A 27,854-nucleotide genomic window follows, 5' to 3' on the forward strand; every position below is an offset into this window, starting at 1 on the left:
GGCAAGCTCAGTCTTGTCAGATCTTGGAAGGTAAGCAGGGTCGATTCTGGGCAAGTACTCAGATGGGAGACATCCTTGAAGAACCAGCAGTTAGGAGGCAGGGGCAGGCTTTATTCAGTCACCTCCCTGAAAATCCTCAAGGCCCCCAGTAGGGGTCAGTCACTGGAGGTCACATGACTTCCAGGTGCTCATGTTCACACACACATTAAAAATGCAAAAATATTTTAAAAGCTAAAGCAATTCCATGCTCTCAGGTTCAGTTTTTCCTGCTGAGACTTACCCTCTTGACTGTCTACTGGTCTGAGGGTTGGAAAGTGATACCAGCACTCAGTTTGTAATTGTACAAATCTTGTTCACTGGAAAGGCCTTACAGAATTAATCAGTAAAGTGTGGCACTAGATTTTATTTGGAAAACACACATTTGCTCTTAGATTTAAAAAAAAAAATCCTGTTCTCCAACTTAATCTAAGGCACTCAGAGACTCTCTGTTCTGATAACAGGGAAATTTGCACTTGCTCAGAGACTTCCTCTCCATCCATTTTCCCAAGTTGAGATAAAAAGGAGATTGCATTCCAAGCTAGTTCCTGTTTCCAAAACACATTCAAGGACTCCATGCCACCACCGATTAAGAAACTAAACTGGCTCTTCCATTACAGAGAGAGAGAGTAGACTTTTGTTGGTGATCAACCTCTAGCAAATTACAGCACGATACAATCATTCAAGTATATGCTTGGAAAGTCTCCTCTTTTAGTATCCAATGTGATGGCATGTGCATATTTTTCCAGCCACATATTCTCACATTGAAAGCAGGTCCAGGACAAAGTTCCACCCCAGACGAATTCCTCACAAGCACCCGCTTGTGTCTCCCACCCCCACTCCACTGGCACCTGCTAAAGGAGGCTGAAGAGCCCCCCTTTCTGCTGCTGCCCCACTGAGGGATGGCGTGCAGTCACAGGGAGTGATGGAAGTGGGGCTAGACAGAGCAAGAGAGGACACACAACCAGCCAGACTTCACGCCCACACACCCCAGTGTAAACAGTTGCCTCTCTCAGCTCCCAGCTCTCTCTTGACCTTCATTATACAAAATTGCAGAGGCAGGAATGCGAAACAGGATCAGAAAGAGTATGAAATGGTGGCATGGAGTCAAACATCCCAGTGGGAGGTGCTGAGGCACCCTCCCAGGCATGACTAGAAGTGCCAACAAGGCAGGCTGGTGGAGTGCCAGGGGTGGGGGGGAATCAGAGCCGGGATGTGAGGGTGTAAGTGGCAGCCTTATTCTGGGCAGAACCCACATTCGACTTAGCCCACTGTCACCTATCTTCACCGGCAGCAGCTCTCCAAGGTGCTGGGCAAGGGGAACTCCCACCCCTTGTACCCAGATCTTTCAAACTGGCACTACAAGGGAAAGGACCTGGGGTCTTCTGAGCTATGGCTCCTTCCCCAATTTAAGCTCAGCAGCAGGGCAAGTGTGAAATGCAAGGGCCCCAGGGGTATCCAAGATGTGCACGGTGAGGGAAAGGGAGCTCTATCGCTGTTCCACAGGGAATCACCCCAATCCTCAGTCCCTAGATGTGCTCCAGTGGCTATGTGGACTTTGTGCACACGCGGGCTGCTTCAGTCTATCCAAAGAGTGGCCCCATTTATCCAAAGAGATATGTCTCCCAGGGCTTTTTTGAGCAAGAACGCATAGGAACACAGTTCCGGCTGGCTTGATGTCAGGGGGTGTGCCTTAATATGCAAATGAGTTCCTGCTGGGCTGCTTCTAAAAAACCTTGTGTGAAACAATGGTGATGTCAAGGGGTGTGGCCTAATATGCAAGTGAGTTCCTGCTGGGCTTTTTCTGCAAAAAAAGAGAAAAGCCCTGTGTCTTCTGGCTCCTTTTAAAATAATGCTGTTGCATTGGACTAGGATCTGGGAGACCCAGGCTCAGATCTCCATTTCCGTCATGGAAGCTTGCTAGAAGACCTTGGGCCAGTTGCACATACTCAGCCTAACCTATCTTGCAGGGTTGTTGTGAGGATAAAATGGAGGAGAGGAGAATGATACAAGCTATTTTCAGTCCCCTTTGGAGAGAAAGACAGGGTTATCAGTGAAGTAAATAAATTGATTTCTGCAAATCCCTGGATTAGGGCCAAATTAAAGTGTGTGATGTACCAAATCCCACCACTTCCCAGATATGAATAATAAACAACAGTGGTTCTGGTTTATCCAGATGTGCAGCAGTAGGAGGTCTGGCACAAACAACCAGAAAAATGAACGGTATATTGGGAGTCTCTGCTCAAGAAAGAGGCTGAGATCTGACTGCAGGAGGTATATTCTGAAGAAGCTGCAATTCCTCGGATTGTTAATCTGCCCAATGAAGTAGGACCCCCATCCCTTCCAGAAGCACTTTGTGCAACACAAGTCAGAAATTCTTTTTCATTAATATTCTACTGGGGAGGGGGAAATAAAAATTAAAGCAACTCTTAGGCAAATAACTCCCCCCCCCCTTCCCCACCGGCAAATTATCAAATTAGACAAGAGATGGAAACAAGCCCACAATTAAATTATGACTTATAAATATAAAAATAAAACTCTGGATCAGTAGCTAAGAGTTAATCTCATTACTGTGAGCTTCAAAGGAGTCTGGCTAGGGAAAGGAAGGGTTAGAAACTCGCCACCTCTGACCTTCAACAGAGATACAGAAGCACAGGCAGGACTTGGTGAAGGTCACGACGGCGGAGCTGGGAAGAGAATGGTGGTGTGGCGAATTCCGTTTGCAAGACCATTCATTCTTTACACAGTCTCTACTTCAGCACCTTCCTGGGAGTTCTCCCCTCTTGCACCCCTCCTTCCCTCCCTATTGAATTCCAGTGTTATGACCCAGGTGAGTAAAGGGATGCAGAGTTAAAGTGATCCTGTGCACACTGTCTTGAAAGCACCTTTCTTCTGAACAGGGTCCCAGGTTCATTGCCTAGTCCCACATGAGACATTCACCCTTTTCTGGGCGGTGGATATGCCCAGTGCCACATTGTGTCTCTGGCATGAGCAGCCTCCCATTATTTTTCATGCAGTGTTCATTAAAATGCTGAAGAATGAGCCCAGGACTAAATCCCAGTCTCCTTTTCTGCTTGAACCTAGTTGATCTCATGTCACCTTCTGTCCTTAGCCCTCCTTCCATATCCCTTCCTGCTCAGGCAGCTACTCCGCTTAACATCCATTCAAACAGAGATCTGGACAAAAAAGGAGAAATGGGGAAAAATCCAGCCTATCCTCTGAAAAGCAGGGTGAGTTTGTAAACCACCCGGTTCCCTCTCTAATATAACTCTGAGTCACTCTGTCAGGATGCCCAGAGAGAGCAGAGTGTGCTTTGTATGTAGCCTACAGGTGGGAGTAGCCACATCAGGAGACCAAGTTATGCCCAACTGCCCTGCTGACCCATTCTTCCCCCTGCCTCAATCTGTGCTTTCTCCCAGCTGCAATGATGCTGTTCTTAAAGGAGGGATGCGCATTCCCAAACCAAAGCCGTCACCATTCAATTACCCAACCAAACTGGTACCAAGCTGGTGTCTGACTCCCTGCCTTTATCCAGTGGCTCGACAAGTCATACTCCTTTGCCATATAGATTTAAACTCTATTCTTTAAGAGTGAAGGTTGTCCCATCCCAGGATGCCCCACGCCAACTGGTATAGAAACTGTGAATACCAATGCATGCCCGTCTCCTGTGCACTGCAGTTCCTAGCTTCACCCTTAAGAGGCAGCAGTGAGAAGAGGCCGTGGACCAGCCGCAGTGGGGCAAAGGCTCGGTGGGCCCAGTGGTGGCTCTCAAGCATGGCGTAGCAGGAGGCCAGCACCCCATTCACCAAAAGGGTGCCATGCGAAGTCAACGGGGCATAGACTCCAACAGCCTCTTGCTGCCAAACACGGACCACCCGGGTAGGACGCAACAAAGGCCCAGCTGTGTGGTGTGCTAGCACTGAGTCCCCCACACGCACTTGGCTGGCAAATACAGGGGAGAAGTCAGCTGTGCTGTTGGCTGGGTTCTGCGCAGCAAAGATGAGATGGGAGGGCGTGAGCAGAAGCTGGCGGACGGGACTGTCTGTCTCAATGGTCACAAAGGTGGTCCTCCGGTACTGGTCCCGATCGAGGAATAGCAAAACCTCACTAGGCGTCACTCGCCCACTCTGGTCTACAGCAAGCACAAAGTCCCCACAGTGGAGTTCGGAAAGGTTTTTCTTTTCCCCGCTCCATAAGGTCACTGCAGCATCACCAGGAAAACAGCCACCGGCATGAATAGCCACGGAGTTATCTAGGAGAGTGCAAGAGGATGCAGTTTAGAAGTGTAGCATTTGGCCTTATTTGTATGAGTCTCTGTCCCCTTCTCCAGGGTGGATAAGAATATTTCAGCTCTTCGCCAAGTTTTGATGTCTGCTGGAACCAAAAGTGCAATACAGAAGTTCCACCTCCAGTTCCAGGCCAGTCTTAGCACTGGAATAAAGTTGGAGCCCAGTAGACCAACAAAGTTTTATTCAGAATGTAAGCTATTGAGAATGTAAGCCTTAGTACTGGACAGTCATATGAAGCTGCTTTATACTAGCCCTGTTCACATTGTACAGGAAATACATGTGCGTGCATCTATCTGTTAAAAACTGTCAGCACACATTCAGTTCACAGTGAAATGTGGAACCTGTACCTAGATAAACATGGGGTTTTAATCATGCATTGAACTGTACCTGCACTGAACATAACATGAGAATGATTCAGCATGCACAAAAATAAAAATTAAGTGTTCGTGGATCATGCAAGGGTTCACTATAACTTGTGAACAAGGCTAGAGAGATAGACTATTGGTCTATCAAGGTCAGTATTGTCTACTCTGACTGACAGTGGCTCTCCAAGGTCTCAGAAAGAGCTCCTTCACATCATTTACTTTGTTTTAACTGGAGCTGCCAGGGATTAGAACCTGGGACTTTCTGCATGCAAAGCAGATGCTGCTACCACCAGGTCTGGTGCAACCCACTAGGCCACATAGGCAGCTGCAGGTAGCCTGGCCTTCCCACATATGCCTCACCTCCCTGCACATGCCCTGCCACCCCCAGTGCCCCTTCCCCACCACTGCCTGCCTCTCCACTGCCCTCTTCCGCCTTGCCATCTACCAGGAGTGCTGTGGGTGGGTGGTGACAGGGAAGTACCTGGAGATTTGGATGGTGGAGTCTGGGGAGAGGTAGGACTTCAGTGAGGTACAATCCCATAGAATTCACTTCCAAAGCTGACAGTTCCACAGATGAACTGATCTATGTCACCTGGAGATCCGTTATCATCTCAGGAGACCTCCAGCCACCTGGAGGCCATAACAAGGAACAGAACTTTGCCCTCCTCTCCCACTTACCTGCTTTCACTGATACATGAATGTGCGCTTTGGACTCATAATACACCCAGTCAAAGCCTGCCTCTACCGCCAAGCTGGCCAGCACTCCATATTTCTTCCTGTCGCGGTCAGACGTCGTGATGTCCAGGGCCCTGCCTTCATAGTGCAGGGAGTAGGGCGGGTGATGTCCATCTTCATCCCAGCCCTCAGTCACTCGCAGCCTGACACCCGGCCACTTGTTCATCACTGCAATGGCCAAGGTGTTGACTCGGTCCTTGCAGCGCTGTGGGAGCAAAGATGGAGGGGGCATTAAAATTCACATGGATGGTACTGGAGTGGAGGGTCTAAGAGTGAAGCACACTCCCTCTAAGCTGTGGAGTCTTATGAGCAGAAATTCTACTTCATGAGCTACTGACATTAAAGTTGTGAGCTACTGCATAAATTAATTTGCTCTTGGGCCATTTTTTCTGAGCTGAGACAAATATGTGTGAGCTGGGGGCCCAAAAAACTGTGCTCACACTAATGCAGCTGAGAGGGTACACTGATTACAGCCACACCTGGAATGTCAGTTGGGTCTTATCTTCAAAGTCTGACTCTTGCTGATTCCCCCCTCATCAGGACTGGATCTAGGTGCTAGGGTACCAGTGGAGATCAGAAGGTCTTTTGACTGGTCCCTAAAAAGGAGGAGATAATACTCAGCAGAATCTCTTCACTTCCTCCAAAATTCAGGCAGTGGAAAATAGTCTCTACAACAAAATAAGCAGAGAGTTGAGGAGAGAGACACTGAAATACTGGCTCCCTCCAATGTTTGTCAAACTGGTCTCAGCAGTTAGGCAAATCCTGCTTCCAGGCTCAGTAGTGGGTGTGACACACAGATCTTTTACTAGTTTTGTTCAAAGGTATACTAAATAACTCCATTCTCTTTAATGGACCATCACCAAGACCACCCCAATAAGTTTTGCTGCCTCAACTGGACATGTCTGAGAGCTATGCAATAGCATCCCTTGTAACCTTGCAGAGAGGAGACTGGAGTGTAAGAATGACTGGCATCCTTAAACACAATAAAATGTACCCTCTTTGTAATATCATCTCCTGATGCGACGCACACAGATATTTCTCGTTGTAGCCTCATCATTGTGGGACTTCTTTTCCACTCGCCTGGACTAAGGATTATTGGGTCCTTCTATACAAACACCCTCTTCCAACAACCTAAAAGGCAACTCTACACATGGACATCACCTGATGGGCAACACAGATATCAGATTGATTATATACTCTGCAGTCAAAGATGGAGAAGCTCTTTACAGTCAGCAAAAACAAGACCTGGAGCTGAATGTGGCTCAGATCATGAGCTACTCATTGCGAAATTCAGACTTAAACTGGGAAAACCATTAGGTCATTCAAGTTTGACCTTGATCACATCCCTTATGAATATTGAGTGGAGGTGAATAATAGGTTTAAGAAACTAGAATTGACAGAGTGTCTGAAGAACTATGGACGGAGGTTTGTGACACTGTACAAAAGGCAGCAATCAGAACGATTCCAAAGAAAAAGAAATGCAAGAAAGCAAAGTGGCTGTCTGATGAGGCTTTACAAATAGCTGAGGAAAGAAGGAAAGCGAAAGGCAAAGGCAAAGGTGAAAAGGAAAGATTCACCCAACTGAATGCAGATTTCCAGAGAGCAAGGAGAGATAAGGAGACCTTCCTGAAGGAACAATGCAAAGCAACAGAGGAAAATAATAGAATGGGAAGGACAAGAGATCTCTTCAAGAAAATTGGTTAAATCAAGGGAACGTTTCATGCAAAGATGGCCATGATAAAGGACAAAAATGGTAGGGACCTAACAGAAGCAAAAGAGATTAGGAAGAGGTGGCAAGAATACACAGAAGCATTATACAAGAAGGATCTCAGTGTTCTTGACAACCACGATGGTGAAATTGCTGACCTCGAGCCAGGAATCCTGGAGTGTGAAGTCAAATGGGCCTTAGAAAGCATCACTAAAAACAAAGCGAGAGGAGATGACGGTATCCCAGTTGAGCTATTCAGAATCCTAAAAGATTATGCTGTTGAATGATGCACTTATTATCTCAGCAAATCTGGAAAATGCAACAGTGGCCACAGGATTGGAAAAGGTCAGTTTATATTCCAATCCTAAAGAAGTGTAATGCCAAGGAATGTTCAAACTAGTGCACCATTGCACTCACTTCACATGCCAGCATTCCAGCAAGGTCATGTTAAAGATCCTACAAGCTAGGCTTCAGCAGTATGTGGATCGGGAACTACCAGAAGTACAAGCTGGGCTTTGGAGAGGTAGAGGAACTAGAGATCAAATTGCCAATATTCACTGGATTATGGAGAAAGCATGGGAGTACCAGAAAAACATCTATTTCTGCTTCATTGACTATGCTAAAGCTTTTGATTGTGTGGATCACAACAAACTGTGGCAAGTCCTTAAAGAGATGGGAGTACCAGACCACCTCACACGTTTCCTGAGAAACCTGTATAAAGGTCAAGAAGAACTGTCAGAACAGGATATGAAACAACTGATTAGTTTAGAATAGGAAAAAGAGTTCAACAAGGATGTATATTGTCACCCTGCTTATTTAATTTATCATGCAAAATGCTGGCCTGGATGAATCACAAACCGGAATTAAGATTGCCAGGGGAAATATCAACAACCTCAGATATGCAGATGATACCACTCTAATGGTAGAAAGTAAAGAGGACCTAAAGAACCTCTTGTTGAAGGTGAAAGAGGACAGAGCAAAAGTAGGCTAGAAACTCAGCATCTGAAAAACTAAGATTATGGCATCCGGCCGGCCCCATCGTTCCCTGGCAAATAAAAGGGGAAGATATGGAAGTAGTGACAGACTTCACATTTCTGGGATCCAAGATCACTGCAGATGGTGACTGTAGCCATGAAATTAAAAGACGTTTGCTCCTTGGGAGGACAGCTATGGCGAACCTAGACAGTATAATAAAAAGTAGGGACATCATCCTGCCAACAAAAGCCTGTATAGTCAAAGCAATGGTATTCGCAGTAGTAATGTATGGCTGTGAGAGCTGGACCATAAGGAAGGCCAAGCGCAGAAGAATAGATGCTTTCAAACTGTGGTGCTGGAGAAGACTCTTGAGAGTCCCTGGGACTGCAAGAAGATCAAATCAGTCAGTCCTAAGGGAAATCAACCCTGACTGTTCCCTGGAAGGTCAGATGCTGAAGCTCAAATACTTTGGTCACCAAATGAGAAGGTAGCCTTCACTGGAGAAGATCCTGATGCTGGGAAAGACAGAAGGCAAAAGAATAAGGGGACGGCAAAAGATGAGAGGGCTGGACAACATTACTGATGTAACTAACACGAATTTGAGCAGACTTCGGAGGATGGTGGAAAACAGGAGGGCCTGGCGTGACTTGGTCCATGGGGTCGCAAAGAGTCAGACTTGACTGTGCAACTGAATAACAACAAATGCAAACACTACATAGGGTTGGATCCCATGACCCATGAACAGAAGGCCTGATAGTCACAGAACTGTTCCCCTCTCCCCAGAAGCCATTTCCATCCCTGGGAAATTTCATTCTCAGGGTTGCAGGAACCATGTAGTTCAACAGCCATGCAGGCTAGGAGGCTTCAGTGAGGGGAGTCAATTGTCCTTGATGCTATTTGCATCAGAGCAGCTTTGCTGATGGAAGAGAGAGCAAGGTGATCTTGCCCTCTTCAGACCCCTGTGGCTATTAGACCATGTGGATCCTGTGGTTCCCAGAAATAAACTTTCCTGGGGCTGGAAAAGCTTGCTGAGGAGAAAGAGGTGAGAAAGATCTGCATTCTTTGCATTTGCAGACTGCAGGATCCAACCCATAGTCCCAATCCCATGACTTCCCAGCAGCTAAGTAGAAATAAACAACCGATAATATACTATCACAAACGGCCTCTGTCATAGCAGATCTTGGCAATCTCAGTCACCTGCCAATGATCATAAAGGGAAGGGACCTATATGAAGCAACAGAAGGGATACCCTTATGGCTTCACGGATTCTAGTCCACATTTCCCACACAAAATGTGTGAACATACTTCCTGGGAAAGACCTGTAGTGTCTGTACCAGAGCACCTGCTATGCCCCACAAATTAGAAGGGCAGGAACTGACCCATGAAGCTACAAGTTCCAGGGCTGCTTGCAGTCTGGGGTTTGAATCCCCCGGAAGCCCTAAAAAAGCCAGCACCAAGCTGCAACAGGGACAGAAGAGGAAGGAATGATTGCCATCTGTCACCACTAGCAGGTAGCTCTATATCAGGGGTGGCCAAACTTGCTTAACATAAGAGCCACATAGAATGAATGTCAGATGTTTGACAGCCACAAGACAGGAAGGAAGGAAAGCAAATAGATGGGTTGCAGGAAGGAAAAGGTGGAAAGAAAGCAACTTTAACTTCTCCAAGCTGCTGACTGGCTTGGCTTGAAGAAATTATTTGGAGAAAGAAATGCCTTCTCCAAGCTGGCTAAGGAGGCAGTGGGGGCTTCAAGAGCCACACAACATGTGTGAAAGAGCCACATGTGGCTCCCGAGCTGTAGTTTGGCCACCGCTGCTCTATATCCAGGTCTTCATGTATAATCTGTAGAATGTACTTCCTAAGAGAAAGGTTCTTAGTTCTGTTGTGGTACTGAGGATGCTATGCTGTACATTCTCAAAACAACATATGCACATCATCTGTGCACTGGTGTATATGCGAAGGGGGAAATTCCAAAGGATAAAAGCAATCACTCTACAACAGCAAGCTCACAGAAGAGTAATATCAAGACATACCCTGTAAGAGCAGTCTTGTTTTAATGCGTTCCAACAAGGGCATTTGGAAACTCATTGAATTCTTATTGTTATTTGGAAGGAATTACTAGATTCCAACACAGCCATTCGGTGTCAGGAATGACAGGAATCCTTTGGTTCCTGACTATATAGGAATTCATCAAGTTTCTGAATGACCCTTGCAAAGCATTAAAGCAAAGAGGATTGGCCGCTCACAAGGCGACCTTCAGGCGGCCCAACATTAATAAAAATTCCAGAGGGATCACACACATATATAACATTGAACACAATTGCTGTTACAGAACTTAACATCACAGGCTTGGGTGTGGGTCTTGAACAGCTCCCCTTCCTTCCAGTTCCTTCACCCCATAGAAAGTGAGGGTTTCACTCCATGAAATGATCAGCTCTCTTGATCAAAAACATGGCTGTCCCTCACTCAGACTTTTGAGTGTTGACGTATTAGACATGTCTGAATCCAAAACTATAGACGTGTTAGATGAATGCTTGGTTTTCTTTTAAGATTGCTTGTTTGAACTGTCCTCTCCCTTTTTGCTTTTGTGCCATAAATAAACCTTTTAGAAAAGTGTCTCTTTCTCTCTCTCTCTCTCTCTTTCCACTACTCATTTAGAAATACAGTGTATTTCTATAGACATGTGGAGGGAATCAAGAGATACCAGTGGTCCTTCTTTGCATTCCTTTTAGTATGACCCTGATGAGATGGGATAACTGGCTTTAGGCAGAATTCTGTTCTCAGATGGAGCTGGGAACAATCATAAATGGTGGGCTCTTCGTTTATTCCAATTAGAGTTTTATTGCAGTTGAAAAAAAGGTGCTTTAAAGTAACATAGGGATGCCAGCCTCCAAGCGAGACCTGGGGATCCCCTGGAATTACAGCTCATCACCAGACTTCAGAGATCAGCTCCCCTGAAGAAAATGGATGCTTTGGAGGATGGACTGTATGGTATTGTTACCCTACTGAGGCCCTTGTCCTCCCAAGGTTCTACTCCTAAAGCTGCAAGAGTTCCCTGAACTGGAGATGGCAGCCCTACCCTCTCATCCTCTTGCCTGTGTCCAGGGGGGACCTGGCAACCCTAAAGTTCTGCCATCCTCCAGAAAGGCACAGTCTTCTAAACAAGGATAGTATTCTGACCTGGACCCCTTCTCCTTTTTGACCATACTCCTAACAGCCTCAATTTTTGCCCCTTGCATTGGCAATACCCACAGGCAATCTTAGCCATGGTGCAAAAACCAAAGAGGAATCACAGCCAAAAAATGTTGTGAAGAATAACAAGAAATTGTGGACAAAGACACAATAAACTTGAAAAATGATTACAGTTTCATGTGATTATTACATTCCGTGCTGTATGCCACAATGCAACACATCTACAAACAGTATCTATTACTACTACTATCTCAGTCTTAGCCATGAAGTAGTTGTCCTGGTCTAGGGTTGCCAACTTCCAGGTGGCACCTGAAGATCTCCCACTATTACAACTGATCTCTGGACAACCAAGGTCAGTTTTCCCTAGAGAAAATGGTTTATTTGGAGGGTGGGCTCTATGACATTATACCTTGCTGAGGTCCATCTCTTCTATTAACCCTGCCCTCCCCAGGTTCCATCTTCAGAATAGCAACCCTACCTTGGTCCCAAGCTGGGGGGGGGCACACTGGGAGTCCCCAGTACCCTGCAGCCAGCTGCCCCAGTCACGGAACCTGCATGCTGCCTGAGACTCAGCCACGGTGGAGGGTGAACAGCTGTTGGGCAACATGCAGCACTCAGTCTCCCTAAAGCTCATCCCCTCCCCTGCCTGACATTCAGCCCCCACCAACCTACAGTTGACTGCCCTTCCCCCCCGCCACCTGAGAAGTCTGGGTTCCCAGAATCACTAAGATCATCCCTGGCAATAGCCTGACAGCATAGTCATTATGCTGGCAGCCATGTACCATTGGATTGGGACAATGAACGCGCCACGCTGATATACATCCCTTATACCGAGATGTCACTCTGCTCCACCAGCACACTGGGATTTAGTAGCAGTCCAATTCCCACCCAGCGAACATCACCCAAGGGATAGGACCATAATGTTTAGACCAGGGGTGGCCAAACTGCAGCTTGAGAGCTACATGTAGCTCTTTCACACATGTTGTGTGGCTCTTTAAGTCCCCCCCACCCTATCAGTTGGCTTGAAGAAGGCATTTGTCTCTTTAAATCACTTCTCCAAGCCAAGCCAGCCAGCAGCTTAGAGAACACATTTAAAGTTGCTTTCTTTCCACCTCTCCTTCCCCAATCTATTTTCCTTCCTTCCTTCCTTCCTTCCTTCCTTCCTTCCTTCCTTCCTTCCTTCCTTCCTTCCTTCCTTCCTTCCTTCCTTCCTTCCTTCCTTCCTTCCTTCCTTCCTTCCTTCCTTCCTTCCTTCCTTCCTTCCTTCCTTCTCTCACACATCTGAGGCCCCTCCCCTCTCCAAACCCTGCCCTCTCCCAGATCCATCCCAAAGTCTCTAAGTGGCTCTCTGATGTTTATTCTATGTGGCTCTTGCATTAAGTAAGTTTGACCACTCCTGGTTTAGACTTTTTTAGAGAAGCTGCAAAATTCTCTCATGCAGACTCATGTTTGCTGGCCAAGGTTAAGAGCCATGCATGCATGTTAGCATTTAAAACATTTTTTCCTATTTATTATCCGTGCTGTCGTGTATTTTAATGTACTTGAGCTAGACCGACCAGAAACAACTCAAAGGCCAAATGACCAGACCTAATGAAGCCTTGCTTTACTTTTCACGCTACAGTTTTTACTAAATTTTATCATCTGCATGATGTGGGCAGTGGTCCGATTAGAGGAAAGCAATAAATAAATAAATTTAAAGAACATTGGATCAAAAAATGTAAATACAAAAACTTTTCCAAAGCATAAAGAGGGGTAGGGCTGGAGAAGCCACCGCACTGAAAATTTCCACCCACCCACTGGCTTCACCCTCAGTTTATGAACACAAGCCAGGGGAAAAGAGCCTGTTTAAAAGCAAGGAAGTGGGAGGAGTAGGCCTGAGAATTAAACATTAACTCTTTGATTTAGCACACCTTCCACCTGGAACAGCCATGTGAAAGAAAAAAACAAACAGGCTGCTGGTCACCAGTTTCTCTGAGCAAAACACATTCTGATTCATTATCTGGTTTCTAATTAACCTGTTCTAGTTTGCCTGGGCAAAGGGAATTAGAGAACAGAAAAATTACTGGATTAAGTAGCAGAACAAAGTCTGAGACCAGTGGCACCTTTATTCAAGGTATAAGCCTTCATGTGCAGGCACACTTCTTATACCCAGAATTCAGCTCTGTTGGTCTTAAAGGTGCCACTGGACTCAAACACTCAAACTGCTGCTGCTTCAGACCAACAGGGCAACCACCTGACTTTGTCTAGATTAAGCAGCATCCTGCTTTCAGTTCCACTGGCAAGTTCCACTACCCACAGCTTCTTACAGTGCCCCCTGCTGGACAGAACTTTATAGTTGAATGAGGAAATGGCCAGATTCCCCAGTGCATGCTGCCATCACTTGTCCTTTTGCTAATCATAAAGGCTACCATTCTGCCAGGGCCTGATCTAGGGGGGCGGCAGAGAGGGGTGCTTGCCCTGGGCGCCAATGGAAGGGGGGCATGCCAAATTGGGTATGGAATCCATTGTACTCTATGGGACCATAAGACAGAATGTCCCATAAGGGGGCGTCATTTTTTTTTTAATTTTGCCCACCCCCTCAAAAAACATGTAGATCCAGTCTTGCATTCTGCAGGCCAAGATCCTGCCATACCAGAACTAGGGAACTGAGTCAGGCAGAAATCAGCATTCACAGAGCAAAAAGTGTGTTCTGGTCTCTATTCTCACCTCAGGAAAATTTTCCAGGCAACTAAACAAATGGTGTGTCTCTGTATGGACATACCATTCCCAGTCAGGGCAAATGGCATCCTGTCAGCCCCATATCAAGGATAAGATGCTGCCATGCTTACAGAAGGACAACCATGTGACTGTTCAGGGAGAGAGAGAGAGAGAGAGAGAGAGAGAGTGAGTATTGGAAAATGCACTTGTTAGGGTTGCCAGTCTCCAGGTGTGGCCTGGAGATCTCCTGCTTTTACAGCTGATCTCCAGCTGGCAGAAATCAACTCCCCTGGAGAAAATGGCTGCTTTGAAGAGTGGACTCTATGGCATTGTACCATGCTGAGACCCCTCCCCTGTCCAAACTCTGCCCTCTCCCAGATCCACCCCAAAGTCTCCAAGTATTTTCCAACACAGACCCAGCAACCCTGGCTGTGCATATTTATTATTTAAAGGAAAGGCTCTTTAAATGGTGAAATGGAGCTGGAGAGAAACAGATAGAGCTGACTGCCTTTTGAATTTAAAAAAATGGCATAGAGAAGACCTCTGGGTCAACAGCAGCATAGCAAGAAGCATACAATTCCAAGGGAGCAGCAAAACCTGGGCAAAGCACAATTTTTTTTATCTGAAGACCCCCTCCCCTGTTCCTCCATACATAAAAACTGGAAGTTTTAGAAAGCACTGAAACACTCCGTATGGAACACTTCCTCTTTTAGAATGAGTGCAATGTTTTTAAAGCAAGGCTTTCCTCACTCACTCTGCTTTCCAAGAATATATACTTCCTGTGTGTTCAGACAATGACTACTGATTTTCAAAGATGTATTTGGTGCTTAAATGGATTTAACATTGTCCACAATCAAAAAGGCAGCCTAAGTATTTGATAATATGCTATTTAAGAAGATGTTTTCCAATGCTGTAAAGTTTAACTCAATGTCCGATTCGGCTGACAGAAACAGTATTGCACATTATTAAGGATTAACTACGTAAAGCAGAGACATTTCAGAGTGCATTTTTATAAAGGTGATAGGCAGGGGGTTTTTTTTCTGAGCAGGAACGCACAGGAACGCAGTTCTGGCTGTCTTGATGCCTAATATGCAAATGAATTCCTGCTAGGTGTTTTTGTAGAAAAAGCCCTGGTGATAGGGGATGCATTATAATGGAATTCAGGTTTCAGCTCTGCGTTTTTAATACTTGGGAGATTTGGGGGGGGGGGTAGAGCTTGAGGAGGGCAGGGTTTGGGGGAGGGAGGGGTCTTCAGTGTGGTATACTGTCCTAGAGTCCACCTTCCAAAGCGGCCATTTTCTTCAGGTGAATTTATCTCTGTCGTCTGGCATGTTGTAATCCCAGGAAATCTCCAGCCACAACCTGGAATTTGGCAACCCTAATACTAGTCCCACTGCATTGTTGTTTAAATGCCTCTTTTGGTTGATTGCATTACATGGTGTAATCCGCCTTGAATCTCAAGGTGAACTTTGCTGAAGAATTTCTCCGTAACACTGAGAGCCTTAAGTATTTTGCAAGTGTAAAATGCTTATAGGCCATTTCACACGTTGCATTTTAGGTGTGCATTTGAACCATCTAGAAAAACTGAAGCATAAGTGTTTACAGACGCATTTATTTTATAGGTACACTCTCGTCCAGGAGGTGTGATCAGCATGGCTTCAGGTTGGGCTGGGCACATGTTCACTGGTATATTTGGGCTTGCTCTTTTCTCTGCATTCATGTGAACCATTCCTTCACTCTTTATAACCCTTTATCCGTATTGCCATGTGTAAACACAGAGCATTCAAGTCACAAATTTCTGTGATTAAAAACAGCCAGTTTGTTTTTATATTAATGTCCATTTTGAGCTACACAGATGTCTTTCTCTCCTGTGTTAATATTCAGCCACAGCTGGTGTAGCGACATAATTGTGCAATGAAAATACCAAGAATCCACCAGACAAGATTTTTAAAAAGAGCACTGAAAGCACAACTCCTTGACTTTCTCATGATGCAATATCCCAGCAGTTTGAAACAAGGGTCAAAGCCCAGATAAAGCTCTATGGGAAGATGATAAAAGCTGTGCCAGCCAGAAATTTTACTGTCCTTCAAGGCAACAGATTACTTCTGTATGCTGCTACTTCAATGCTTTTTCCCCTTCCCCCATGCTCTCTGTGCCCCAAACAATGTTGGTCAACTCTACCACATAAAACAAGTTCGGCTGGTAATCAATACTCCCTCTAAGCTGTGGAGTCTTGTAAGCAAGAGTTTTATTTTGTGGGCTACGGGCATTAAAATCATGAGCAAGCGATTTGGCTGCTGTATAAATTAGTTTGCTCTGGGGCCATTTTTCCTGAGCTAAGACAAAAATGTGTGAGCTGGAGGCTAAAGAACTATGAGCTAGCTCACACTAACTCAGCTTAGAGGGAACACTGCTGGCAATTGAGAAATGACATGAACACTTCCTTCGAGAGGTGGGGATGGGGAGCAAAGGATGGGAATGGGCATCTGATAAAAAGTGAACAGATTTATATCCACGGGGTGGGGTGGGGACCATGACCCTTGCAAAAAGCTCGAGGAGGAATGTGAGTTACTTCCCATCAGCTCCTGGGCTTGAGGACAATAGCTGTTTTCCAGGCCCAGAATTACTTAACTCGGAGAGAATTCAAACTCCTCGGCTAATAACAGCAAAATCATCAACTTTGCCACAAAGCAGTCTTTCAGTGGCTCTGCGCTCCCCGGACTGGTGTCAAAAAGGGCACTGTAGGACGTGTCATAGATGGGACCTTGCTGCGCTGACCAATCCTCCCCCTGCTACTCCCACTAGGGGCTTCAGCACCCGCTGGCAGAACTAGGCTGGCAGCAGACAGCATCTGAGCCGAGTGGCTGGGTTTTGTCTCTTAACTATGCTTTACAGTGAAGTATGAAGTTTAGGAGCCCATTGAGTTTTCATACTCACCCACCTACAAGCACCTCATCATGGAAGAGGCTGATCAACTGGGGAACTTTTCTGTGTCTAGACCATGAGACCTGTCCTTGTATTTAAAAGAAAAACCATGATTCCTAAATCTTACTATGACTAAGTGTTTTACCTTTGCATCAGCTTTCATGGTCAGTTCAGAATGGACTGCATTATTAAAATGGGCTTGTGCAGTCCAGGAGATAGATATTTTGCAGTGGGGAGTTGGAGAATACATCAGGGAACCAGAGTTAATCAGGTCTGGTGAAAAATGCCCTGTCTCTTTAACAGAGACTTAATGAGATGTTATTTACCAGGTGATAGATCCAAGTGGGCAGCCATGATGGTCTGAAGCAACAGAACAAAGCAGTAGCTAAGTTGCACCTTTAAGAACAACTAAGTTTCATTCAGAATGTAAGCTTTCATGTGCTAAGCAGACTTAGAGCACACGAAGGCTTACATTCTGAATAAAACTTAGTTGGTCTTAACGGTGCAACTTGACTACTGCTTTGTTTTATCAGGTGATGTTATTCACTTCCATGTCATGAATTAGTTTAGCTGCCCATTTCTACACATTAAGCCTCTGTTCAAGGAATGGGATATTATTTTCTCCAGGTCTGTTGGCAACGAGGGTTATCTGCTCTCCTTTGGAAAATACCTGGTGATTTGGGGGTGGAGCCTGAGGAGGGCAGGGTTTGGGGAGGGAAGGGAAGGGACTTCAAAGCAGGCCTGGCGCTAGGGATTCTGCCACTACCGGCAGACCCCTGCACTGTGCCCCCCATGCCCCTTTTGTTTTGTTTTTTCGCACGCACACAGCATGCATGTTACGATGACATCACTAGTGACAGGCACAAGAGTGCTGCCGCTTTTCCCCTTCTGTGCCTGGCCACTTTCTTTTTTTTAGATTTTAAAAGTTTTATTAGTTTCAAGAAATTAGGAATAAAGAAGAAAGGGGGATAGAAAATACAAGTACATATTAATCTTTTTCTGTATAGAAAATACTTTCAAAGAATACAAGTCTGCATCTACAATATTTTCTTAAAATACATAAATTGTCAGTTATTATTATATCTAAACTATACATCATCAACATTATAGTATTTTATGTTATAAATCTTTTAGTTATAATGTCTATTGATTTTGACAAATCCAATATAGGCAATCATACAGTACAGAGTATAAGAAAAAAGGAGATATAAGTTCACACCAAAGAATCTTAAAAGCCAGGCATAAAATTTCATCCAATATTTTCTTGCTTCTTCCTTAGATTTTCCAGCCATCAGCTGGGACAAAAAATCCAGCTCAACTGTTTCCAGAATTTTTCTGCCTGGCCACTTTCAAGCTGAAAGCGGCTGCCGCGGTCTTTGGAGGCTTCCAAGGAAGGGGCCAGGGAAGGGCCAAGGGGAGTAAGGGAGTGCCTCGTGGCACCCCCAGATGGGATGGCACCCTAGGCAGCCGCCTATCCTGCCTACTTCCACATGCTGGCCCTGCTTCAATGGGGTATAATGCCATAGTATCCACCTTCCAAAGTGGCCATTTTCTCTGGGTGAACTGGTCTCTGTTGCCTGGAGATCAGATCTAACCATGGGAGATCTCCAGCAACCACCTGGAGGTTATAGAACTAAGTATGCTCCAAGATGGCAAGTATCTTAGCCATTAGAATTTTGTTCCCAGACATTTTTACAGGACTTTTTTTTTTTTACTGTACTATCAATTATTCTCATTGACTTCTCTTCCTCATGAAAGTATTTCGATTGGGAGGTGCTGTCTTGGTGAATGAAAGATTAAACTCAGAGGCCTCTGCATCCAAGCCCTTCTCTGCTTCGAGTCCCTCCATTTCATTGTGCAAAAAGGCTACATAGAACCAAGAAATCATGCTTTATGTTCTAATCAGGGCTCTTTTTGGTAGAAAAAGCCCAGCAGGAACTCATCTGCTTATTAGGCCACACCCCCTGACACCAAGCCAGCCGGAACTCCGTTCCTGCTCAACAAAAAAAAGTGCTGGTTCTAATCATAAACTGATGGCATCTGAAGGGATGGAAATTGCCACTGAGCTACAGTGCAGAGCTATCTACACACAATCTGGGTTGCATTTTGCCATAATCAGAGAACAGTCACATTCCTGAACTTCTGCTGATTCTAACAAATAAAGCAAGTACATACTAAAGGAAACAAACAAAAAAAGAACCGTGAATTAATTTGTAAAAAAATCCAAAACAAATCAGGGTCTCTTTCCTATCTGACCTGAAGAAATTTTCCTTCCTTTCTTCCAAATGACTGAGTCAGCTCCTGAGCATGGACAAAATATACCCATAACAATCATCTCAAGGATCCTTTGTGCTGGGGTGCAAATGTATGCCAACCAACTTCCTGTCTCTATTTATGACCACCTCCAGTGTCCAGCAGGAGCCTGCTGTAACCCTTCCTGCAATTCTTTGCATTGTTCTCTGTACACCCCCACAGTTATTAATAATTAAATACCCACTGCCAATCCACACCCACCCTGCTTGCAGATGGTATGTTGTGACTCAGCAGCAGGAAACTGGAATGAAGTCAGCTTTCTGCCCACAGGAAGTGAAATGTCCTTGCCCCAAAGGAAAAAGTCTTGTTCCTTTCCCCTCCAGTGCCCTCTTCCCTTAACATGTTATGCAGGAGCACCTGTGCAACAACCCATCACTCCAGGAAGAACATACCTTGGGGCTGGGAGCACCTACTCTGATTAGGGCAGGTTTAAACCTGTCAACCAAATAGAATAGGGTGAAGACACCTGTAAGATGCTTGCAAGATCCAATCCTTCTGCTAGGTCACATCAGCTGGTAGGTCACATCAGATACCACCTAATAATGCCCTGACCAGCTGCATACCTGAAGTCCAAGAAAAATCCTGGGAACTTTCAATGCATGACTGCTTCTTTATCCTCCATTTTGCAGGCAAAACCAATGTAGAAAATGCCTATCATAACTGCAATACAAACCCTAATGGGATAACTAACCCTAAGGATCTGAAAATATGTGTTTTGAGTTTGGGGAGGGCTGCATTTAGCATCACATCACAAATTGTGCAGGTTATGTGACTGGGCAAAGATCATTATGTTTAGTTTATGTTCTCCAGTTTACCTATTGAAAGGAAACTATAAACGTTATTTTAGTTTGCAAAAGAAAGAGGGGGGAGCTTCTCTTTCACACTCATACCCTCTGCAAGTGCTTCTAGGTTCATACTGCAGGGGAAGACTTCTGGGAACACTCCAGGAATCTATTGAGAAAACAATGGTCCTAGAGTCTTGTCCTATAGACCAGGACAGGTGATCATTTCAAACAAGTAATCCTAAGGAAGAGCCCCATGGCACAGAGTGATAAAGCTGCAGTATTGCAGTCTGAGCTCCCTGCTCATGACCTGAGTTTGATCCCAGCAGAAGCTGGGCTCAGGTAGCTGGCTCCAGGATGATTCAGCCATCCATCCTTCCGAGGTCGGTAAAAGGAGTACCCAGCTTGCTGGTGGAAATGTGTAGATGACTGGGGAAGGAAATGGCAAACCATCCTGTAAAAAGTCTGCTGTGAAAACGTTGTGAAAGCAATGTCACCCCAGAGTCGGAAACGACTGGTGCTTGAACAGGGGACTACCTTTACCTTTTTATCTTAATCCTAAGGAAATTTTTACTGGGAGCCTATTGAATAACATGGAACTTAGTTGTGAGCAGACCTGCCTAGGATTGTTCCCTCTGTGTTCCTGCCTCCATTCCATAGCATCCTTGCTCTCTACAGGAATCTGTGTCAGCCCTTCAGATGTTGGCACCATGCCATTTGTGAAGTTTGCTTGGGGATTTTCACATTAAACCTAATAAGACCCCCTTTTTCACCAAGGTCTTTCTGGGAGAGAAAAACTCATTTCAAAGCTTTTCTGCTAGCAAAGTAGGCAGAATTATTTAAGAATGAATTCTTTAAAACAGTCAGGACACATTTTGCAAAAAGGGAAATATGGACTACATTCAAGGGAATTTTCTCAAATTAAAACTAGACTAGATCCATTCAACTGCATTTAGCTAAAGCATTACTTTTTGAAGGCTGGGTTTGCTCTTGATCTGGAAGTTGGCAGATCAACAGCCTTTCTCTGGCCTCAACTTGTGTCCATGGTTGATTAACCACACCATTCTGCCAGGGTGATAGATTCATCCTGATACCCAGGAAAGTGTGCCTGGGCTGGAGGCAGTTTCATCAAGGAGTTGTGCCAGTTTCAGGGTCTTCGAGGTAGAGGGCCGTCTGCAAGCATGCCTAGATTTCAGTGTACCCCGTCAGATTGATGATTGGTGGGCATTTTCTACATTGGTTTAGCCTGCAGAATGGAGAAGCAGTCATGCACTGGAAGTTCCCAGGCTTCAGGTATGCAGCCAATCAGTGCACTGTCAGGTGGTATCTTCACACCAGCTGATGTGACCCAGCAGAAGGATTGGGGCTATGTCTTACAGGTGATTTTGGCCTATTGTATTGTTTCTATCTTTTACTGTTGGATGAAAGGGCTGCTGAATAAATTATATATATATCTTGACGGACAAAAAATAACTCCACTCCCCCCCACCCCGCCATCTACACAGAGTATAATTGAGCCAATTTATATCCCATTTCCCCCTCACTAAAAGTGCTTGCAGACTTGGAACACGCCAAGGCAAATGTGATAACTGACATCACACCACAAGCATCATCTGTGGAAAAAAATAGAACAGAGAGCCCACTCAAGTAGCAAATCAAATCCACAAGGGGACTTACTATTGCTGGAGAAGTGCAACACATTGACTGTGACAATATGAGGTTCAGGTAGATACTGTGTGTTGGTCTAAAGCAACAAAACAAAGTTTGAGTTCAGTGGCACCTTTAAGACCAACAAAGTTTAATTCTTGATATAAGCTCTCGTGTGTGCATACATACGAAAGCTTAAACCCAGAATTAAACTTTGCTGGTATTAAAGGTGCTACTTTGTTCTGAGACAATATGACTTTGCAACCTGCAAGAGAAACGTACATGCCTCATTTCACAGGGACTATGTTGATGGACACAGAAATTGTTGACATCTAAGAACATAACAGAAGCCATGCTGGATCAGGCCAATGGACCATCCAGTCCAACTCTCTGTGTCACACAGTGGCCCAAAAACCCCCAAGTGCCATCAGGAGGTTCACAAGTGGGGCTAGAAGCCCTTCCACTCCCCCCCCCCCCAAGCACCAAGAATACAGAGCATCACTGCCCCAGACAGTTCCAATAAAATGCTGTGGCTAATAACTACTGATGGGCCTCTGCTACATATTTTATCCAATCCCCTCTTGAAGCTGGCTATGCTTGTAGTCGCCACCACCTCCTGCGGCAGTGAAGTCCACCTTTGGGTGAAGTACTTCCTTTTATCTGTTTTAACCGACTGCTCAGCAATTTCATCGAGTGCCCACGAGTTCTTGTATTGTGAGAAAGGTAGAAAAGTACTTCTTTCTCTACTTCCTCCATCCCATGCATAATCTTATAAACCTCTATCATGTCACCCCACAGTCGACGTTTCTCCAAGCTAAAGAGTCCCAAGCGTTTTAACCCTTCTTCATAGGGAAAGTGTTCCAAACCTTTAATCATTCTAGTTGCCCTTTTCTGGACTTTCTCCAATGCTATAATATCCTTTTTGAGGTGAGGTGAACAGAATTGTACACAGTATTCCAAATGAGACCACACCATCGGTTTATACAGCGGCATTATGATACTTGCTGATTTGTTTTCAATTCCCTTCCTAATAATTCCCAGCATGGCGTTGGCCTTTTTTATTGCAATCGGACACTGTCTTGACATTTTCAGTGAGTTATCTACCACAACCCCAAGATCTCCCTCTTGGTCAGTCTCTGCCAGTTCACACCCCATCAACTTGTATTTGTAGCTGGGATTCTTGGCCCCAATGTGCATTACTTTGCACTTGATCACATTGAACCTCATCAGCCACATTGACGCCCACTCACCCTGCTCAACAGATCCCTTTGGAGTTCCTCACAATCCTCTCTGGTTCTCACCACCCTGAACAATTTAGTGTCATCTGCAAACTTAGCCACTTCACTACTTACTCCCAACTCCAAATCTTTAATGAACAAGTTAAAGAGCATGAGACCCAGTTCTGAGCCTGCGGCACCCCACTGCTTTCTGTCTTCCACTGCGAAGATTGCCCATTTATACTCACTCTCTGCTTCCTATTAATTAGCCAGTTTTTGATCCACAAGAGGACTTGTCCTTTTACTCCATGACTCTCAAGTTTACTAAGGAGCCTTTGATGAGGAACTTTATCAAAAGCTTTCTGGAAGTCAAGGTAAACAACATCTATTGGGTCCCCTTTGTCCACATGTTTGTTCACCCCCTCAAAGAACTGTAACAGGTTAGTGAGGCAAGATCTTCCCTTACAGAACCCATGCTAAGTCTTCCTCAATAACTTGTGTTCATCAATGTGCCTACTCATTCTGTCCTTGATAATGGTTTCTACCAACTTTCCCGGTATTGAAGTCAGACTGACTGGCCTGTAATATCCTGAATCTCCTCTAGAACCCTTTTTAACGATGGGGGTGACATTTGCCACCTTCCAGTCCTCAGGAACGGAGGCAGTTTTCAATGAAAGATTACATATTTTTGTCAGGAGATCCACAAATTCACCTTTGAGTTCTTTCAGAACTCTTGGATGTATGCCATCCGGACCTGGTGACTTATTAGTTTTTAATTTGTCTATCAGTTGTAGGACCTCCGCTCTTGTCACCTCAATCTGACTCAGGACTTTCAACACCCCTTCCAAAATTAGCGGTTCTGGAGTGGGCAAACACTTCTCATCTTCCATAGTGAAGATAGAGGCAAAAAATGCATTCAGCTTCTCAGCCATTTCCCTATCCTGCTTCAGTAATCCTTTTATCCCATGGTCATCCAAGGGCCCCACTGCCTCCCTGGCTGGTTTCCTGCTTCTAATATATTTGAAGAAATTTTTATTGTTGGTATTTATGTTTTTTGCAATATGCTTCTCAGAGTCTAAGAGAAACTTCTTGCGTGAAGCAGACCTTCAGGGCATTTTCACACAGAATACTGAAAAGCTTATTTATTATGTCTCTCTCATGTTCTTTCTACCATATGTAAATGTTGTTTCTACATAAATGAAAGTAGGAAAGAGACATTTGAAAGTCACTTGGAGCAGTGTATGGATATACATACTGGATACATGTAGCTCTGTGTAGCTCTTGCTTGATATCTTATTTCTTAAAGCAAACATTCAGATATGTGAGGATGACCTGAAGTTTAAAGGGAAAATAGGATTAAATTGTTCTGTTCTTGTCTAGTGGATATCATAAATCATAAATTTTTAGATTAGCCCCAATTGTCTGCACTTCCTCACTCTCCTTCACTTTGAGGAATCCGTGTATATAACTTTGTAATGTTTTTCCCAGGAACCTGATTGCAAAGAGGACATTCCCCAGGCAAAGTTCACTGCTACCAAACGATCCAAGACAAATGAGCCTGAAGTTGCTTCTCTGTCTCTTATCCCTAGTTCCTTAGTCGAGAATCCTATCACAGATATTGATGACAATTAAAAGGCTCTGAACCGCAAAATAAGCCGTGGGCTATCCCGCATTATACATTGCAAGACTCAGGGGACTGTGCCCTGTAGGGGAACCCATGTTGTGCCCCAATCTAACCCTTGATTTTATGGCTCTAAAATGGCTCTAAAATGAGGTGCCCCCGGCAAAATTGTTATTATGAAACTGAATGGAAGATGCAACTCAAAAAAAGGTTTAAGCCACCCTAATTTATGCACCTTCAAGACTCTGGAGATTGTACACTGCAAGGGGACATAAACTGATCCCTGGCCCAAAGCTGATTCAGGATGGGGTTTCTGTTTCTCAAAGTTTCTTAGGGTTCATTTCCCCAGTGGGGGGCATCACATTTTGCAGCAGTTAGCATTACAACCAGACTTTAAGCTGGGGAATAGAAGAAACCCCCCTGGAGGGCAGAAATCCTGGAACCAACTTCAGCCTTGTCCAAGACAAGCAAATAGCTTGCATGTCACTGCCTCCGGTTTTACCTCCCAACCCCCATTACTGTTTTCAAGAGAGCTGCATACAGTAAACGCCAAAGTACTGGCAACACATAAGGATTATGCTTATCAAAGAATTTCTCTATACAGTTGCCTTTAAGCAAGGAATGAGCCTAGCAGGTCAAAGCACTCCCCTGCCTGCATAACCAACAAAGGGATCTCTCTGGATAAAACTGTGCAAATCTGCAGATTTGCTAGTCTGTGCTTTCCTCTGAACTATAAGATCCTGACCAAAAAAAAAGCAGGGGGAGAGATCAAGGTTCGCTGACTAGGAGCTATGGCTGTCTTATCTGAGCACAAGTCAAGCAGCAATTTCTGCAACTGAACTGTGGGACAATCAAGCAGTTAGTATGTGAAAGGAGCCAACGTGATGCTGTGGTTAGTGCTGGTCTAGGATCTGGGTTCGAACCCCTCCTCTGCTATGGAAGCTTGCTGAGATAACCTAGGCCGGTCACACACAGCACCACGAAATGGTTTTAAATTGTAACTATTTTTATTAGTTTTAACTTGTAAATATGAATGTTGTTAGCCACCCTGAGTCTGCTTGCGGAGAGGGCAGGATGGAAATTTAAAGTAAACAAATAAATTATCTACCTCACAGGGTTATTGTGAGGATGATAGAAGGGGGAGAATGGTGTAAACCTAAAGTCCTGGCCAGACCTGTTCCCAGATCTTAGAGCAGAGGTGGCCAAACTTTCTTAACATAAGAGCCACATAGAATAAACATCAGATGCTTGAGAGCTGAAAGACACGAACTTCAGAAGTTTGAGAACTGCAAGATGGAAAGAAGGAAGAAAGGAGAAGGAGAAGAGAAGAAGACATTGGATTTATACTCCACGTGGCCCTTCGCTAACCAAAGGAGTCTCAGAGCAGCTTACAAATTTCCTTTCCCTTCCCCTCCCCACAACAGATACCCTATGAGGTAGGTGGGACTGAGAGAGCTCTCCCAGAAATGCTCTTGAGCAGAACAGCCTTGAGAGAGCTTGTGGCTGACCCAAGGTCACATTGGCAGGTGTATGTGGAAGAGTGGGGAATCAAACCCAGTTCTCCTAGATAAGAGTCCACACACTTAACCACTTCACCAAACTGACTGAAGGAAGGTAGGAAAGAAGGCAGGCAAATAGATGAGGGAGGGAGAGGTGGAAAGAATGCAACTTTAACTTTAAATGCATTTTCCAAGCCACTGGCTGGCTTTGCTTGGGGAAGTGATTTAAAGAGAGAAATGTCTTCTCCAAGCCAGCCGACAGTGCAGTGGGGGCTTCAAGAGCCCCAAAATATGTGTGAAGGATCCACTTGTGACTCCCAAGCTGCAGTTTGACCACTCCTGTCTTAGAAGCTCCAATGCTTGCTCTGCTTTCTTCATTAGCAAGGAAATGGAAAGAGAATCAGCACATGCTCAGGGGCAATGTTCCCTCTAAGCTGTGGAGTCTTGTGAGCAAAAATTCTACTTTGTGAGCTGCTGGCATTAAAATTGTGAGCTACTGAATAAATGAGTGTGCTCCGGGGCCATTTCCTCTGAGCGAAGACAAAAATGTGTGAGCTGGAGGCTAAAAATCTGTGAGCTAGCTCACACACTCAGCTTAAATTGAACACTGCTCAGAGGACCTGCTTTTTAACGACTGTTTCAGATATCCTAGGGCGGAGGCTTAGCTGAGATGAAATCTAAGGATCTGGAGGTCTGGGCTCTATCCCCGGCCCTCCAAGACTAGAGCACTCACCTCGGTCATCAGCCGGTCGGCCCCCGTGTTCTCTTCATCCTTAAAGATGATGTCGGGGTTATAATTGGGCACCAAGTCCTTGAAACGCTCCGAGTCGCGGCTGATCTTGCCCTCGGCTTTCCCGCTGGCCCCCAGCGTCTGCTCGGCAACGTCGGGCACCGACTGCTTGTACTGCAGCGCCGTGAGAGGCTTGCGGTTGTAGGGCTTCTGCCCCACCGGCCCCCTGCCCGGCCCACAGCCCAGAGCAAGGGGCAGTAGGAGGCAGCTAGCCCAGCAGAGCCCGAGCAAGGCCAGCCTGGGCGGCGCCATGTCCAGCAGGTGCCCAGCGCGCTTCCCTGGCTCTTGGGAGGTCTCCCGTCAGTCCCCAGGAGTGCCGTCGGATGGGCTGGGCATCATCACCTCCAGGCTGGGGCGCTCCGACAGCCTCCCTCCCCCACCGTGCCCCCGCACCGGGGTGCTCTCCTAACGCGATGCCCCTGGAAACTCTGCCCCCCCCCCCAATGCCAACCTGCAGAGAGTCCCTCTAAAGTCAACCACCGCCCCCTACCAGCACCGTCTAGCGACCAGCCGCTGCCCTGCAAAGAGCCAACCCAGTGCCCGCCCCCCTCCCCCTCCTTCGCCAAACTGCGCCCCGTGCGGCAAAAGCCCAAGAGCGCCGGGCAAAGGAGCAGCGCTGCCCTCCTCTCTCGATGCGGGGCAAGTCAGCCGCGTTCTTCCAAAGCTCCTGCAGCCCAGCTCCGCCTTTCAGTCCAGCCTCCCCGAGGAACTGTGCCGCCCCCACAAGAAGAGCCACGGGCCATGCCCGGCAGTCATCTCTCCCGCCCAGCAGTGCCAACTCCCGCTTCATCTTCCACTCCTGCCGCCGCCGTGCGCCACCTAGCCTCAGCGCATTTCTTCCGCACAGCGCCCAGCCAGCTTCGGGAGGCGCCCCCCCACTTTAACTGTCTGTACGGCGCCCCCAGACGGAAAGGCAAGACCTCTTTTCCCTCATTGCAGCGTCCGCATTTGGACAGGCTAAGAGTGGTCGAAACGGGATTGTTGTTCTGCGCTAGAAGTATTCCCGCGACTTTTTTTTTTAGTGGCCTTCCCTTCTCCCGGAGTCGCGGCAGAAGGAAGCCTA

The 27,854-nt window shown here is 45.8% G+C and overlaps 1 protein-coding gene across 1 annotated transcript; it reads right to left on the reverse strand.

The window, feature by feature from the left end:
- Nucleotides 1-2,524: 2,524 nt before the first annotated feature.
- DHH (desert hedgehog signaling molecule) lies at nucleotides 2,525-27,047 on the reverse strand. Its single transcript, XM_060253112.1, has 3 exons — nucleotides 26,735-27,047; nucleotides 5,369-5,630; nucleotides 2,525-4,288 (listed from the first exon to the last, which is right to left on the reverse strand). Exons 1-3 carry the CDS (start codon nucleotides 27,041-27,043, stop codon nucleotides 3,621-3,623), a joined length of 1,239 nt encoding a protein of 412 aa, XP_060109095.1. The 5' UTR covers nucleotides 27,044-27,047; the 3' UTR covers nucleotides 2,525-3,620.
- Between the last annotated feature and the right edge of the window lie 807 nt (nucleotides 27,048-27,854).

This window comes from Heteronotia binoei, chromosome 13 (assembly GCF_032191835.1).
Source record: "Heteronotia binoei isolate CCM8104 ecotype False Entrance Well chromosome 13, APGP_CSIRO_Hbin_v1, whole genome shotgun sequence".
Classification (NCBI taxonomy): domain Eukaryota; kingdom Metazoa; phylum Chordata; class Lepidosauria; order Squamata; family Gekkonidae; genus Heteronotia; species Heteronotia binoei.

Coding starts and splice junctions, on each gene's coding strand:
- DHH (XM_060253112.1), bottom strand. CDS start 27,043: ATGGCGCCGCCCAGGCTGGCCTTGCTCGGGCTCTGCTGGGCTAGCTGC. Junction 5,631..26,734: donor CCGACCGGCTGATGACCGAG/GTGAGTGCTCTA, acceptor TTGCTCCCACAG/CGCTGCAAGGACCGAGTCAA. Junction 4,289..5,368: donor TCATGTATCAGTGAAAGCAG/GTAAGTGGGAGA, acceptor GCACTCTCCTAG/ATAACTCCGTGGCTATTCAT.